General features: G+C 41.6%; 3 protein-coding genes across 14 annotated transcripts in view; 1 reads left to right on the top strand and 2 right to left on the bottom strand.

Moving 5' to 3' along the window:
- Positions 1-1,187: 1,187 nt before the first annotated feature.
- On the bottom strand, positions 1,188-7,787 carry DTX3L (deltex E3 ubiquitin ligase 3L). The gene is made up of 5 exons (XM_065070448.1): positions 7,565-7,787; positions 7,056-7,285; positions 3,627-5,162; positions 2,704-2,921; positions 1,188-1,996 (listed from the first exon to the last, which is right to left on the bottom strand). Exons 1-5 carry the CDS (start codon positions 7,737-7,739, stop codon positions 1,927-1,929), a joined length of 2,229 nt encoding a protein of 742 aa, XP_064926520.1. The 5' UTR covers positions 7,740-7,787; the 3' UTR covers positions 1,188-1,926.
- The window catches only part of PARP9 (poly(ADP-ribose) polymerase family member 9), an 11,862-nt gene continuing 2,926 nt past the window's right edge, over positions 7,740-16,675 (top strand). The window contains exons 1-9 of one of the 12 annotated variants that reach the window (XM_065070447.1): positions 7,928-8,038; positions 8,323-8,362; positions 9,731-9,840; positions 10,096-10,928; positions 12,309-12,536; positions 12,616-12,834; positions 14,043-14,118; positions 14,594-14,968; positions 15,761-15,909. In XM_065070447.1, the coding sequence (XP_064926519.1) occupies positions 10,110-10,928; positions 12,309-12,536; positions 12,616-12,834; positions 14,043-14,118; positions 14,594-14,968; positions 15,761-15,909 (1,866 nt within the window). In that variant the 5' untranslated portion in view covers positions 7,928-8,038; positions 8,323-8,362; positions 9,731-9,840; positions 10,096-10,109. Of the gene's footprint in view, positions 7,884-7,927; positions 8,039-8,322; positions 10,929-12,308; positions 12,537-12,615; positions 12,835-14,042; positions 14,119-14,593; positions 14,969-15,760; positions 15,910-16,675 lie in introns of those variants that run through there. The other 11 variants (XM_065070446.1, XM_065070443.1, XM_065070437.1 and 8 more) reach the window with 11 other exon arrangements.
- FAIM (Fas apoptotic inhibitory molecule) overlaps positions 8,286-16,675 on the bottom strand; it is a 20,389-nt gene continuing 11,999 nt past the window's right edge. Inside the window, exon 5 of the mRNA XM_065070462.1 lies at positions 8,286-8,472. Coding sequence (XP_064926534.1) covers positions 8,359-8,472 — 114 coding nt within the window. The 3' untranslated portion in view covers positions 8,286-8,358. The remainder of the gene's footprint in view (positions 8,473-16,675) is intronic.

The raw sequence follows: 16,675 nt of genomic DNA, 5'->3' as shown, positions 1-16,675 counted from the left end.
AATGCCTGAACTTAAAATGATCAGGCACCAGATAATACACGCTTCGCTTCTCGCTGCGTTATGCGTTCAAATCGAGTCGTGACACAAAGCAAAATCACCCGCTTCCGACATTCTCCATGGGAAATACTTGTGCTGCTGTGCAGGATTGCAACGTTAAGAGTTTTTCCCCCAGGCCAACGTTGTCAGCTAGCTGGGACATGGCCAACGGAGTGCTCAGGTTGCAGAAGGTTAGCTTTCAGCTGTTTCTTGCTGTGTATTTTATTAATGTGCCTAAATAGGAGACACTGAGGTAGCAGGTAAACGAACATTTTGCACCCCTAACTTCACTGCAAGTTTGAGGAAATGGATGATAACCAAATGTCACTACATATAAGCACAAGTGGATGCTAGATAAATACAGGTGTCATCACAGTGCTGAGCAGACCCATGGAGATGCCTTTTTTTTCCTCAGGGGGCGGATTCATCTTTTGCTTCCTAATGCACTGTTCCCTCAACAGTTACCCAGGTGCATGCTCTCCTCCCTTGCTGTAACCCAGGCAAAATACCTGGCTTTGATTGCAAATTGGGTAGATTTGTTCCTAAACTGACTGCCTGAGATTAGGAAGTAAAGGTCTGTATGGCTGGTTACTGGGTAAAGGCTCGGGAGCTTTCAGTGACGCTTAACAGGCCTCTGCTGCAAAACTCAGCCTGCAGAACTTTGCCACAGATTAAACCGGAGCTGGTGAATTGTCAGACATTGTCTGACATCGTTGAACTGGCTTTTGGGGACAGAAAGGGAAACAAGGGACTGAAAGAATTTGGGGAAATTCGACCTTTACAGCTTGTTTCGGCATGCACAAAAGCAAGGTCACTTGGAAACAACTGGAATGTTGGTATCTGACTGCACAGAAAAGGGAGGAAACTCAAAATAGTATAAAATGTGAAAACAAATACAGGAAAACAGAACCACAGTGGGAAAGTCATCCCAACCCACACAGAAACCAATATGAAGAAAACTGAAAGCAAAGGTGGTAAAGCAGTACTGCCTGTTCACAATGTGGGATTCTTAAAAAAGGAGGTGCCACGGGGGCCAAATCACCCCAAATCACGGCCTTGCTGGGAAGCTTCTAAATTTAAAAATAATGTACAACTATACGTATCTAAAACAGGAGAAATAACCTGTACAGAAAAATGCAGAACTAAGCAGATGGTATTTTTATATTTTATTTATTAGCTATATTGAATAGCCAAACAAAAATGGTTTAATGCACTAACAATTATGGCTGCATTAAGTGAAAGCTATTTGTTTCACACCACCATAAAAGTAATTAGCAGGCTATTTAGTGCAGAGTACTAACGAAGTATCTTCATAATACTTAAACCACATATTGGAAACAATGGGTATGTCATTTCTATCCTGAAAAGGAAAAGAAGCAAAAGATCACAGCCGCAAACAGCTGATGCTCTAACAGCTGTATAAAATCCTTCCAGCAGATGGGTTACATGATGGTACGCATGATGACAGATGGAATAACACAAAGCTCAAGTAAGCGTTTGATCAAATAAAAGCCAGTAGTGGATCTTTCTGTTTTGGTGGTCAGGCTGAAGACTTGTGGGAAAAAGTGCACATCAGATTCACTGGTAAAATATGATACACAATTTGATATTTGACAAGTGCAATAAGTACTGATGCTGGACTTACAAGACCAAAATTCCGTAAAGGTTACACATATAGAGAAGCATTATTCGAGGAAGCAAATTATGTGTAAAAAGAACATATATCATTTGATGAGAAAAGATAAGTGTTTTTTAGCTGATGGGAAAATGACAAGTGATTTAAGTACAGCAGCAGAACAAAGTAACTTCTTTCTCCTTAGTGCTTGGATAGCAAACTAATTGCTACATGTTCAGTTATTACACTTAAGAGCTGGCAGTTGATAAATTTGTCTATTCAATTCCTCTTGCTTTCAATTCTGATCGAACCCGCCGCAGATAATCAGGATCAGGGTAACCAAAACTAGGAGAAAAAGAAAATAATTGTTTGGGCTACTTCTGCAGTGAAGCACATGACAGCTCTACAGAACCTTCTCATCAAAATCTCTTAAAACACTTTACAAATTGGATGCACTTAATTCTTACTCTATGGGGACAACAGAGCCTATTTTACAGGTCAGAGAGGTGGTACAGACAGGGTAAAACCATAAACTTTAAAAACGCAGCTGCTGACACTAAGAACTTGATTTTCAAAGCTGCCTGCTGTCTCACTTGAAAATGGAAGCGTGCTTGGGTGTGCTTCTTTCTAAAAATCAAACCTGAAGCATAACCAAGTGAGCATTCAAAACACAAATGTAGTGCCCCCCCCTGGATTTTAAGTAGTGTATCACCAAAAGCGTGCACAAAGCAAGTAATAAGTAGGGAGAGCACTTGGGCAGAGGGGGGGATAAAGCAGAACTGATACTTTTTTCAGAGCAGTTATTAACTGAGTAGGTGCTTTACACAACTCACTAGTGAATGAGTGGCCTGAGGGGCAACTGAAGACCCTGGTCACCCTTGTTCCAACTCTCCAAACTGGTGAATATGGATCCACATGTCTGGGTCCATAGGGCATTCCACAATCACTTTGCCAGTGACAAAACCAGAAAGCTCTAAGGCAGAAAATATTCAGGGTAGCCTTCCTGACACACCTGAGTAGCAACAAAATTACAGAAACAGAAGACTACTTACTTGGTAGGTCCTCCAGTTTTAGAAGTTTTGTGGTGAATATCATTCCATGTGATAACACCTTGTGCACCAGTAGTATGTGACTGCCCCACTGTGAAAATCAATTTTTGATTAAAGGCTCTTTGGAGGAGCTGCAGAACTTCTTGCCCTTCTTTATTGTTAGGTAAATATGCTGTTCGAGAAGTTGAACTGTAAGGTTTCCCTGGGTTTGGATGGTTCTTCTGTTTTGCAGAAAAACAAAACAAAACAAAAACACATTGTGTATCATAAATGCTCTGAAAGTGCGAAAATTACACATCCCAGCTTTCACAATACTTTTTATCCTGTCTTTGATTCAGAAAGGACATAGCATGACTGATGACTGTTTTGAGGAGTTTCGTGTAAGTTTCAATCACATTTTCTTGTCATCACTCATGCATCCATTGTTATTTAAAATATTTTCTTCCTCTTTGCTATCCCAAATGCATGCAATCTCACCCCCAACTTCTTCATTTATTGCATTTTCAGTCCTCATCATGACTCTAAGCACGTAACATAAGCTGATTTCTCACACCTGGAAAGCTTACAAGCCAGCCCACTATTCCTTTCTGTCCAATGCCTCAGAGAATCCTCATTATACTCACAAAACTTTGTTTACATTATATCACTCCATAGATTTCAGTTCAGCTATTCCTAATGTACAAATTAGAGACAGTTAGCTCTGTCCTGGTGCATATAAGATGGAGGGCTACCATTTAGTATTTAATTCCTACTATATTACTTAATTGCAGCCCAAAATGCTGAATGCAGCACCTGCAGATTTGGACAAAACAAAGAAATGTCTCTCCTGGTCATGCATTAGAATGATGGAAAAATAGTTAATTTTATATTCAGTATCAGTTTTGTTGTGAGAGAAATATCTTTTATGAATCTTTAAATATACTTACAGTTTGAACACCACCGCGCATACTATATGTAATCTCAATAGTATCACAACTGGGATAACCAGGGAGAGAGGAAGGCATCGTTCTAACTGACATTGTTCCCTCTGGCTGGTCTCCTTCCACGAGTCCATAGACGGTGTTACAAACAGGACAAGCTTGCTTATAACTCATGGCCATGTCAATGCAACTTTTACAAAATGCATGATTGCACTTTCTCAGTACTTCTTTATTATTGATTCGATCCATGCAAATAGGACACATATCTTTGTCGTCTTCTGCTTTTGCCTTAGCCTGTCCTTCAGAAGAAAGATGATTCTTCTGCCTGCTGTTGTATTTCTTCTCAGACACTCTTGTAGATTCTTGATGGCTGAGATCAGAGAACGGTGCAGCCTTGTTTTTATTTTGCGTTGATTCTTCAATGTTAAGAAGACTCATAATGTGCTTTTCAGCAGCATGAAGTTGTTTTGGTAAACCACTTAAGATGAATTTGCCTTCCTTCTTCTTCAGTTTTACATGCACATCTTCCAATTGTTTTCCATTAAGTAGCATATTTAATATTTTCTTCTGATGTTCTGAAAGCTTCAAGCTGATAGGTTTTTCTCTTAACATGGCAGAGGCATTCTGAAATGCAGTGATGAAACTTTCAGTAGCATGTGAAGACATATCAGAAGTTTTGATCTTAGGGACAAATCTTATGAGCATCTTCTGGCCACACAAACTGTTCTTTTGTATTACGACATCAAATTTGTCTTCAATGTCTTCAATTTCTTTGCTTAATATTGTTTCCAACAATTTAAACGCAGAAGCATCAACTTCCATTCCATTCCTGTATTTGTACAGTTCAGATGATATTTTCATATTATTTTCAGCTTGGCTGTTCTCAGCTTCCTCTGCTAGAAATTTTTTGGCAGCTAAAATCTCACTGACTGGACCACGCAGTAGCAATTGTTTCCCTTCCTCTTTAGCAATAAGATTACTAAACCTAGCATTTAATTCCATTACTGTCTTGTTTGCTGTGTAAGCATCTGTTATGGGAATTATTTCCTGTTTCAGATCTTTTACACTTTTCTGAAAAGCTTTGATAAAATAATTATTAGCTTCTTGTATTGACGTATGGCTTCTATCAGAAATCAAACGTACTGATGTGGTTCCATCATAAAAATCTTTACTTCTTATACATACTCCAAATTTTTCACGTAGCTTTTGGATTTCTTTTTTGCAGGTATGACTGAAATATTCATAAAGAGCTGACTGAACTGTAAACTCATTCATTTCTTCAGTATTCAGATCATTTTGATCTTCCAAACCATTTTTACTTTCAGAATGTGAAAAATCATGGTTTGGGTCATTGCCTGCGAGGATATCCTTAAAGTAGTGATAAGCTTTTTCAATATCTGTAAAATCTCCTGTTAATTTCTCAGAGCCATCAATATCAGGATTTCCTTCTCTTTTTAAATTGGGGCATATAATGGTAATTTTTTCCCTTTGCTGCTTAGTGAACATACTGGTATTCAAAGTTGCGGATACCATAAGAAATACCTAGAGAGAAGACAAGAAGTCAGTATTTGTTTTTTGTAAGGTTCTTTGCTTGCTGCTTCTGTATTTTGAGTAAGGAAAAGCTCTAGACGCCTCAGTAGGGCCAGACTACAATAGACATAGTGTTTCTTTTCTGCCATGTATACTGACATTACACATGTAGGTAAAGCAAACCACTTGTAAGTCAGCAGCAAAAATGAAATTTGTTAATGTTATCAGCATTGTGAGAACAAAGACAATAACTTTGCTACTTAGTTTGAGCCTGTGATCAGTGCGTCCCAGCTCCTGACCTCTGGTAATACAATTACCACAACTAACACCATTTTATAAGGTGAACGGCCATTCCTTCTGACCGAGCCGGTCACGTATTAGTCCCTTTTCCCCCCATTATCAGGCCCTGAAGGTCCTGCGCACCAAGCAGACAAAGCAAACTGATTCTTTACTTCCCCTCCCTGTCATCCTCAAGGCTCCTGGGCACTGGGCCCACTCCTCCACTCCTTGCCAGCCTTGAAGGTCCCGGCATCCCGCCAACCAGATGGCGATGACCCCACCGCAGAACTGGGAAGCGTAACAGCACACAGAGCGCTGTCTAACAAAAAGAAAAAGAGTCCACCAAAAAAATAAAAGCCTAGATTACGATTGTTACATCGATAGGGCAAGCCAAGCGTCAAGATTTGACAGGACCCGCAGAGGGTCCAGGTGATTAAAACCCATAAGCTAAGCTGTGCTATAAAATTCCCTGCTCTGCTATTTATAAAATGGGACTACGCTGATTCTGCACGTAGAAATCCTGTGCTATTCTGATCATTAATTCTATGCTCATCATAAGATCCTGTTAAAAATAAAATAAAGCTTTAATTGTAACTAAAACTTAGTGCTGTCATCATTCTGCCAAGGAACTCCAAACGACCCTGTCTGTCCCCTTAGTGTTGGGTGACACAGACACAACATGTTTTAACAGCACATGTAAGTTATATGACATTGTTCTTTAATTGTGTAAGGCTTTATAGTTATCTCTACTATCTTTCCTTAAAAGCTTCTTAAAAGTCACATTTCAGTAACTCGGGGTTAAGGCAGAAAACAGGATTCTGAAAAATCACAGTATGTTTCACAGTATGTTTTGGATTGGAAGGGACCTCAAAAGATCATCTAGTCCAATCCCCCAAACATCCAATCCCCCCATATTAACAAACATGTTGACATTGCTACTTTGCACAGAAAGAAACTTGCAGTATACTGCTGCACATGTCAAATAAACAAATAACTACATTAGCACATGCTCAAAAAGCCACATCTATGCTACTACATAAAGCAGGGTAAACCCTCTGGGCCAGGTGTGTCACAGTAGAGACACATCCACATCATATAAGATGTAGCCTGGCCCTGCTCCCTGTCCCTAACGCACAGCTGATCTTTTCTGCTTTTACTTTTACTTTAAAGTGTCTGAAACAACGTTATATCTCACAGGAGCGGATTTTCTAACACTGAGATAAGGGATGGAAGTAAATAGGGCTGTTCAAGGGTGCAAAACATGCTGAAATAGTGTTAGAGGTCTGCATAGCAGGAAGGGATCCATATCTCATACAACCCTTCCAGCTTTTGGGAGCAGTCCTTGGTGTGTGGTACCCCCGAAACCTGCCAGGGCTCTGCTCTGGGGAGCAGCGGTTGGCACACGCCAAAGCCACGCAGGAAAACAACGCTGCCAGGTAACATGTGGATGACCTGTGGTCCAGCACCCCAAAGCCGCTCCTCACCCCCACTCCACTGACTCATATTGTGTGACTGACATTTGCTTGACATCAAATATTGAAGTGCAACATAAAGCAACGCAAAGGACTTGTGGAACTACAAGGGGGGCAGTTGTGACACTGCTTGTTACTGCTCTTCCCCATGTACCTTGTTGGTAATGACTTCTCCTGCTGTGTCCCCATGGCCTTCAGCTGCCTGCTGCTCCTCCAACCTCTGCGGCGGTGGGGAAGCGCTGGAAGGGTCTGAGGAGCAGGGGGACACCTGCTGTGTGAGAGGGCCCTTGCCCAGGTCCCCTTCTCCTGGCTGGATGACTATTTTCAAACGTCTGCCACCAATTTCCAAGACGTGATCTGTGCGGGATTCCACGCTCTTCTTATCTGCAGGAATTTGAGGACAGGCAGAAAAAGCTGATGAAGCCACCTGACAGCGTGATGGCTAGAAGTGGCCACAGTGACCACCTGCCCTCTGCCCCGCACCCTTTGCCCGCCCAGGGGTGCAAGATGGTTCCCCCGGCGGCCATTTCCCGCCCACTCACAGGGCTGCGGGACCTGCGGCGCGAACACCCCCTGCCCCGGCGCTCTGGGGCTCCGCCGCCCCCCCAGTGCCGGCGGCAGGGGCACCCGAGGCCCGCCCGTCCCAGCCCCTCGCCCCCGTACCTCGCTCCTGGTGGAAGTCCACCCAGTAGCTGCCGGGTTCGGGGCCCGCCCGCACCTCGCACTCGCCGCCCCCCGACCGCTTGCCGGACTGGAAGTAGCTCTGGAGCTTGAGTATCGGCTTCTGGCCGGCGCCGGGCGCGGGGCAGAGCCGCACCAGCAGCGGCGAGGCCGCCATGATTCCCACTGCTGCCCGCTTTCGCTTTCGTTTCCCGCTCCGCCGCTCGGGGCCGCGCTTCCCCGCCCCGGGCCCGGCTCCAGCTCCCGGCGCTGAGGAACGAACGGCGGCGCCGCGCAGCGCTCGTCAATGGGGATCTTCCAGGTAACACAGCGGGCCGGGGGGGGTCGGGTGGCGCCTGCCCCCGCGGGGCGGCCTCGGCTGGGCAGCCGCTCCCTCAGCGGCCCGGGCAGCGGCGGCTGGATGTGCCACAGGGCGGGCCGGCGCGTCTGGGACTTAACGCGGCTGGAGGGTTTGAGGTACGGGGGAAAGAGAAAACAAAGCAAAACCGGCCGTTCTCTGGCCTGGCTCTGCTGATAAGGTAAAGTTTCCCGGAGGAGGCTGTGGGTGACTTCACCCGCAGCGGTCCGGTCACCGGCATTTCACCTCTGAATAGCATTTTAAATACTAGAAAACTTAGTGCAAATTTTTGAGAAGGTGATGCTGCCGGTTTTGCTTGCAACAGAGCTGCTCGAGTAAGAACACAGCCCATCGGGCAATAACGTGTCTTTTCTCTTTTTTTTTAATTTTATTTTTACAACAGAGTTACAGTCCAGGGGCCTCCAAAGAGAAGCGCGGTTTAGGTAAGCCTCTCATTTAGCCATCTGCCAAGTGCGATCCTGTGTTTAAGTAGAAAATTGCCAGCTGCAGCCAGCAAACAGGAGAACATCAACGTGGAATAGCCAAAATCGACCTGTATGTATGAATTAAATACGATTGTGAATCAATATTATTATTCATTACTTCAACAGGATTTGTTTGCGTTTCTCTTTTAAAAGGAAGAGCTCACAAGTGTTTGGATGAATCGGTGTGTATACCTGATGAGTTCAAAGCGTTAGACACTTTTCACAAGTACATAGCAAACCCCACAGAAAAGTTTGATTTAACTCCTGTAAATTTATTTATGTTGGTTAACATAGCTACTACATATAGTACTGCTGCCATCTGCCAGGAGAGGGCTGTAGAGCCATAGTGATAAAATAAAAACTATACAAAATATAAATACTCTTTACTGTTATTTTTGCTTCCTAAAAAAAAGTGGTTTAGAAAGCACTTCTGAATTTTTAAGGTCCTTACGAAGAAGGAACTTGCTCATGTGCTTGAGGAAGAGCCACAGAATTAAAGACAAAACTCAGCGTAATATCTCGGTGTCACGGGTTCAAGAATTTATCAGCAAGTGTTCCTCTGCTGTGAGTTACCGACTCTGCAAAGGGCTGGGGTACCCACCTTTGGACCTTGCTGGAAATTGATAACAAAATGCTATGAACGCCCTGGAGAGGGCAGAGTCCGGTTCAGCCGTCTCAGCAAAACAAGCTCAGAGGGGAAATAAAATAGTGTTTTCTGCTTTCACAAGCATTTTGAAGCCCTGATTACAGCGTGGCTTTTCACATTTGCCTTCTCAGCTGGAGTTTTAGTGGCAAATGCAGCACAGCGTCACAGTGGCACTGCGGCCAGTTAACAAAGCCCTGTAACAGCATCTCTTTAGAAGATATTCCTCTCCTAGTTGTCTGCTCCGTTTTTTCTCGTCACCTTTTATTCTTAGCCCACTCAGTTGTGCTGCTGCGTCAGTCTTTGAGGTTGGTGCTCTGAATCAAATTAAGTTTTGTGGTGTGGTGGGTTTTGTTTGTCGTTTGTTTGTTTGTTTGTTTTTAATTAAGATTATATCACTGATTAATTTAAGAATATGTCCCTGAAAATGGTTGTGTCAGCCTAATGGTGGGGAGAATAAACAGTAGGAAAAAGAGAGGTCTGACATCTGCTGGGTCACAAGAAGATAACCTTGAAGACTGACTACTTCAGAGGAGGGTGAGTGGTCTCTCTGAGGACATTGAGCAGCAGCTGCCTTTGTTTGGTTCCTAGAACGGAGCTGGTTGTTGATTGAGAAGATGAAACTGAAAGTATTTGCACACTTACAGGAAAGGGTGGACAGCATAATACTGATTGTTTCTCAGAATCCCAGTAGGTTAATCTGACAGAGCGCCCTTGAACTTTACACTTTCCTGAAACTCATACTGCTGTGATTCATCAGGCATTGGAAGGAAAGAGAAGGTCTTGAGGAAAGGTGAGAAAGGAGCCACTGTAATAGATGGGGAGGTTAATTTGAACAGAATAATGAACAGCACTTGAGGCCTTGATTTCTTTGCTTAGTCGGGCTTTCCAAGCCTATGAAAAGGGGAGAGAGAAGGTGCTATGCCAAAAGTACTAGTAAGTGATGACAATAGGATAAAGTTGAGAGCTATAAACCACACTTCTATATAAAAAGTGATGTTTTGACAGCAGTATCTTGGATTTCACATTATATTATTCTGTATCCTAGGGCCAAGCATCGTAATGGATGAAGACAGCTTGATGATCTCCATCAATAAAGATGCCTATGAAGTTCTTAAGAAAAGAGAGAACTGTCTAAGTAATCTCATTTACAAAAAGTTTGCTTGTACATTGACCTTCAAAAGTACAGGGTGCACCGTTGAAGTATACAGGAAAAAACTAAAGCAGGGAATTGACATTTGTGTTTGTAAGGATGATCTCACAAGACACAAGGCTGATGCTTTGGTGAATGCAGCCAACGAACGCTTAGATCATAAAGGAGGCCTTGCTTTAGCCCTGGTGGAAGCTGGAGGGCCAGAAATACAAGAGCAGAGTACTCTTCATATTAAAAAGCATGGAATACTCACAGCTGGCAAAATAGCAGTGACAGGTGGAGGGAAGCTTCCTTGTAAGAAAATTATTCATGCAGTTGGTCCAAGGTGGAACAGTTATGAAAAGGAAAGATGTTGTGACCTACTTCAGGAAGCTATTGTGAATGTTCTGAAGTATGTTACTGCTCCGGAAAATACTATAAGTTCTGTGGCTATCCCAGCAGTGAGTTCAGGTCTTTTTGGCTTCCCAATCAATTTGTGCGCTCAAGTGATGGTGATGGCTATAAAAGAATTTGTTGAGGCAAGTCCACCATGCTGTCTCAGGGAAATCCGCCTGGTGAACATTGCTGAGCCTACAGTTGCAGAAATGAAGAAGGCCTGTGAAAAGTTTCTGGATGATACCGGTTCACTTCAGGAAACTCTGCCAGCTTCACCAAACCAGCCTTCAGCTTTCATCAAAGTTGGAGGCATTCGCATGCGCATCATAAAAGGACTCATGGAAGAACAGAAGGTAAGTCTGTCCTGTAATATGTTGAGCATGGAGTTGCCTCCAAGTCTTTGCAGGATTTGGATTCCAAGTTCATAACACATATTGTATCAGTCCACTAAGTAGTTATCTTCTCATGCCAATGAGAATTTGCAAATGGTAAATAAATTACAGTGGCAAGGAGTTGAGTGTTTTTTTCTGAATGGGTATTAAACATGTGTTTTGTTTTGGGTTTTTTTGTACACATGCTGTTATGGGATTAGAGGAAGCAGCTAAAGATTGGATGGTTAATAATAACATATCCTTATGTTAATTTTTGTTTTATTATAACATTATGGGAGTTCACATTTTATTATGCATTCCCCAGAAGTCTACTCTTATTTTTTGCCCTGCTTTTTTTCCTATAATTTATGTTCTCACAGGTGTCACTACTGGAATTACTCAGTAAACACTAGAACGGCTGAAAATAACTTATACAGATGAGATGCACCTTGCCTTTAAACAGTGCATCATTGAAATGGATTCATTTAACTTTTTAGCTAGAAAATCTGATGCAAAATATGAGCTTAGTCATAGTAATCCAGCAGAGCTCTTAGACTGGGAGCTATATCACAGGGGTGGCATTTGCTTTTAGCAAATACTGTATCTTTAAATCATTAATAACTTTTATTTCAAAGAAGTATCTTAATTGAATAGGAAGTTCAGTTTTTTTGAGGTGAGAGCAAAGGATCACAAAGTTGACACTGTGAGGAATTTGATTAACCATTTCTACAGCATTGAAAGATGCCACATGCCCTCAAGACTGAGGAAAATAAGTCTCGTATATTTAGATAATCTTCAACAACTGAAGTTAGAACAATTACTGCTGTTATCAGCATTCTGTAAACAGTTTTTTTTGCCTTTTACATATTTAATTTGGAATACAGAAGACCTGCTATGGGAATCTGCTGTTTCCATTGGGAATTGGAAGGAACTGTAGCTTTGCAGTTCCCTTGCGTGCGCTGACCGTGCTAGTTTGGTGACGGGTGCTTGCTGCCCTAAGGTGGGGGGCATCTGCGTGTGCTGGGATTGCAGACACAGCCATCCTTCTCTCCTGCTCGGTGATAATTGCCTGCAGAATTGCATTTGATGAAGTGCCTATGGGTCACTTCTATAGCTGCAGAAATAATTCTGTTGAATATATTCTGATGACTTGAACAGTCTTATGCATGCTGTTGGCTTCCGAATACTTGGATGTATTCCAGCACTGCCCTTAGAAGTAGTAAAAGAACCTTTCAAACACCTGATGTGCTGCAGACAGGCTTTTTGAAAGGATTTGTCCCTAGAAAGATTGCTGTCTATAGTAGCAAAGCTTGCAAAAAGTAAACTTGAAGCATACTCAAACTTTGCACTCTTTTCTTCCAGACTACAGCTATTGTTAATTCTGTGACTGTGAGTGGCGACCCTGACTCTCCAATTTCAAGAGGAGTGCTGCAAAAAGCAGGTTCAGGTCTTCAGGATGAACTTAAGACTCATCTTAGATATTCTTCGTTTTATAAGCCAGTCGTATTAACAAAAGGACATAATCTGCCCTGTGCGTTTGTACTGCACATCGTACAGCCACGATACCACCACAGAGTGTTACTGTGTGAGGTGATGATCAGTTAGATTGGATTTGAATTGATTTTCAAGTTGAGTGATGTGAGGACTAAAACACTTGTTTTTCCTGCAGGAATTAAAAGCTGTTGTGACAACGTGCCTGTGTTCCTTGCAGCACCATGAGCCTTCCTCAGTTTCTTTTCCAGCAAATGGGATTTGGTCATTAATGCTGCCTGTTGATATAGTGGCAGAGATCATGATTGAAGAGGTTTTCAATTTTGGCATGGCTCACCCTGAGATGAAGATAGATGTGCAGTTTGTCCTGTGCCAAGATGACTACGATGGCTGTCAGGTAACAAATTTGCTAACTACCAATAAGGAAAACCCCAAACTAAAAACATTCCCATAGATGACTACAAATTAAGATAATCTGAATTCTGTACTACTTATAACATTTGTGAGCAGCAGGTCCCTTTATGAATTTATTTATCTCATTAACAGCTATTATTAATCTTTATTTTCTCTTCACTAAACCAAGAGTCTTCACCCTGTGATCTGATAACAAGGGGAAGGTACTCTGAAATTCTCATGATTATCAGAGAATTTATAAGAGTCTACTCCTAACTCATTAGGGGGTAAACTTATTCCTCTTTTGCAATTTTTGTAACATTTTTTTTTTAATATAAAGTTCCTAGAGCAGAACACTATCAGCACATTAGATGACCCAACTAGATAGAAGGGTTGCAAACATAGAATGGATAATTTCAACTGCAGAGTGCCATTTTTCAGCTTTCGAATGTTTGGCTGATGTGACTAACACACAACTATTTTAGAGAGTTTAGCCATCTGTTATAAAAGCACAGAATTTGCTTTTGTTCCCATATAACTTCAACCACCCATTCTTTCAACAGATGCAAGAACTAGGTGGAAGGGGGTTGGAACTAGATGATTTTTAATGTCCATTCCAACCCAAACCATTCCGATTCTACAGTCCCATAAACTCTAAAGGAAGCTGTATGACAGCAATGTGCTCATCACTTGATCCCTTGATAACCAAGGCACAGCAGAAATTCTTTTTGCTGAAAAAAGAAGGCAAGGCAATTTGTCAGATGCCAAATCCACTGCCTAGTAGAGTTGTGCTTCTCAGCAGCTTTCCATGTGTGGTCACAAAGAGGAGCTTTGGGGCAGGGGAATAGTCTGGGTTTTAAAACTGAGTAAGGATTCACCCACATTAATCTGCAAATAATGAAGACCTTTTATCTACAGTGGTTCCATGAATTCTAGTTATGCCACAACCACAACGAGGTGGTAAAGGTGCCATTCAGTGTGTAAGGTGTCTTACCGTAGGAGATGTAGAAGAACAGGAAGGCATTTGATATTGTCAGGAATAACATTTTGAGAAAAGCTGACAAATGCCAGCTGTTAACATAATTTCAGAATTTGGGGGCGGTAGGGTTATAACTACAGCTGAAAACTGCTCATCTAACAAAGTTCTGAAGAGAGAAATTGCATATTTGACAACAGAGATTGCAAACTGCTCCTAAACTTTTCTCTTTTAAGGTTTTCCTGAGCAAATTTTATTCAGCAGCAGACAAACTGGGAAAAAATCAACAGTACAACAGAAACGATCATTTGAGTAAGTAATGCACAGAAGGGGCATTTCAAGTAAACAAGAGCTCCAGATTTGAGAATCTGAAATCACATTCCTTTAAAAAGAACTCAGTATTTGCAAATGCATCCTGGGGAAAGGGGGAGGCAAAAATGTATGAGTGCTTTGCATTTTTGCATGAATAGGAATGGAACTGGCCAGTCCCTTATAAGATTTTGAAGCATAAAGATCATCACCAGTGCCTAACTTGTTGGAAGTCATTTAGTGGAAGGCAAACAAATTCTGCATGTGTATGTGTTTGCTGGTGTTTTTTTTTTTTTCCCCTGGAAACTTTATTTCCAGGAATCTTCTTATATCTTTTTTTGAGCATACCAGAAGAGTAATGTGTTTCTTGCACTGTACATCTTGCATTACATATAGGAATTCATGACAGCACTTGAAAGCTCTTTGCTCTTCCAATGCACTTGTATTAAACAAAAAAAAAAAACAATCTTTCTTCCAGGTCCAGAGTCAGGCAGTCAAAGCATAAACCAGACTGCAAATAATGAACCGGCTATTGAACTTAAAGGGAACACACGTACAGCATTGGAAGCAGCAGAATCATGGATCCAAAGCATCGTACAAATTCAGGAAAGGCACTGGGCTGTTATTGAAAACAACTATATATTTAGCCTTGGTAAAAAAGAGTTTGCAGAACTATCTCGAGAGCAGCACTCTAGCGTATGTGTATCAGAAGACGTGAGAGATGGGAAAGCAACACTGGAATTTCAGGGCCCTCCCAATGCTGTGATTGATGCAGTGCTCACAACTGAGAAATTACTCCTTCGTATGCAAGAGAAGACCACAGCCAAACAAGAGGAACTGCTGTTGTTAATGGGTATGTAAATAAGTGACTCATTAAGTAAATAAGTGCCTAAATAAGGTCAAGTATGAAGCAACACATACCTATATTGCTGAGAGTGGACAGAGGTACATTCAGTTCACACACATAGAGTGTTGCTTTAATTACTGACATTACTGTACTTCTGTCAAATAAACCCCTGCAAGACCATTTGGTAGCTTTGGTTACTCAGTGATACTCCCAGAAGGGCAGAGTTTATACAGCGGCTGGTGTTGCTGTACAGCCAGCTGTAACTCCAGCTTCCTCCAGGACAGCTTCACTTCAAAACCTGGCCACTGGAGACTTAGAAAATTGGCATTTAATTAACACATAACTTTGCTGAGCCCTCCTTCTAGCTACAGCTGGACCACTGTTCCAGGACCCACCAGCGGACTTGTTCTGCAGAGTCCTTGACTTCCATTAAGAGTTGTTAGACCAGTGGCATTACAAAAAGCTTCTGGGTGATCTGTTTTTCCTTGTGTTTGTGTAGTCATTCAATATAGATATTATTATATGAAGGTGGGCTGTGGAGAGATGTAATGGAGAGGATAAATTGCTTGTCTTTGGTTCCCTCTCTCTTTGGTTTTTTTAATAAATGTAGAAAAAAATGAATAAATTAATATATATCTATCAGTCCTGCTCAATATTAGCCTCTGGCATTACTTTGGAGAATATTTAACATTCTTTGTTCTTGACTAAACTACCAAAATAAAGTATCGGATTCCTTCTCCTTGCTTTTGCTTCAGATATTAGGATACATGAAAATTTTACTCCATTATTTGTATCCAGGCCAACCAGAAGCAGGTCAGCTTTCAGGAGGACACCTCCACAAGACACATGCTACTAAATGCATCCAGATTTCACTAGTGGAATCGCACCTTCAGGAATTTAAAGACAGACAGAAACAGTTTGAAAAAGCTGGGCTTCATGTTCTCAAGGTAATGAGGGTATTCATGGAAAAACTAAATCTTAGCTAATATATTTGAACTAACGTGTTTAACATATGCTTAAAGATGAACTATTTCCACATATTGCTTTTAAAAGTTAAGATCAAATCAGCATAATCCTTAAAATAGATATAGTCTTTACTCCTAATAAAACATGTTTTAAATGTAATGCAAATAGTCACTCAAAAAGTGTGGTTAAATTCTGAGAAGTCCTTTTAACTCTACTGTATATTCTTTTGCTTATTTCATGCTGCAAATGTTCCTTCATAGGACTCTAGAGAAACATAAGATTGGTACTTTAGAATGAGTGCAATAGTCCAGGACACTAATGCAGTGTCTCTGCTTTCTTGTGAGACTGAAACTAAAAATTAGAAACTGAATTTGTCAGAGTTATGATCTGATTAGTAGTGCGTTGTAGTTGGGATCTCGCTTGGCTATCAGGGCTTTACGGACCGCGAGGAGTAACACAGTAATAAAGAGGTTTGTACGCAGGGATTTGTGTGCCTAGTAGTAACAGTAACTGGAAACCAGACTGCCACATGCCCAACTGCCTTTTGTACGGGAAAGGTATTTAACAGTGAAATAATGGCAAATACCGACTGGATGAATGCAACTGCTTCTTGATTTGCAGAACTAAATACTTTGAGTCTCAATGCCAAAGCTACGTCAGAATTTAGAACAGCACTACACTCAGGATTGCTCATAACTCAGTTAAACAACTTTTAGGAGAGCAGAAGCTTGATGGTGCTTCAGCACC

The sequence above is a fragment of the Columba livia genome, chromosome 7, assembly GCF_036013475.1.
Source record: "Columba livia isolate bColLiv1 breed racing homer chromosome 7, bColLiv1.pat.W.v2, whole genome shotgun sequence".
NCBI classification, from domain to species: Eukaryota; Metazoa; Chordata; class Aves; order Columbiformes; family Columbidae; genus Columba; species Columba livia.
This window is presented reverse-complemented; position numbering and strand designations above follow the sequence as displayed.

What these genes read in the sequence shown, in the direction of transcription:
- DTX3L (XM_065070448.1), bottom strand. Translation starts at nt 7,739, where the DNA reads ATGGCGGCCTCGCCGCTGCTGGTGCGGCTCTGCCCCGCGCCCGGCGCC. An exon ending in GAGAAGTCATTACCAACAAG is followed by an intron (nt 5,163 to 7,055) that starts GTACATGGGGAA and finishes TCTTCTCTCTAG; the next exon opens with GTATTTCTTATGGTATCCGC. An exon ending in AAAACTGGAGGACCTACCAA is followed by an intron (nt 1,997 to 2,703) that starts GTAAGTAGTCTT and finishes TTTTTCTCCTAG; the next exon opens with TTTTGGTTACCCTGATCCTG.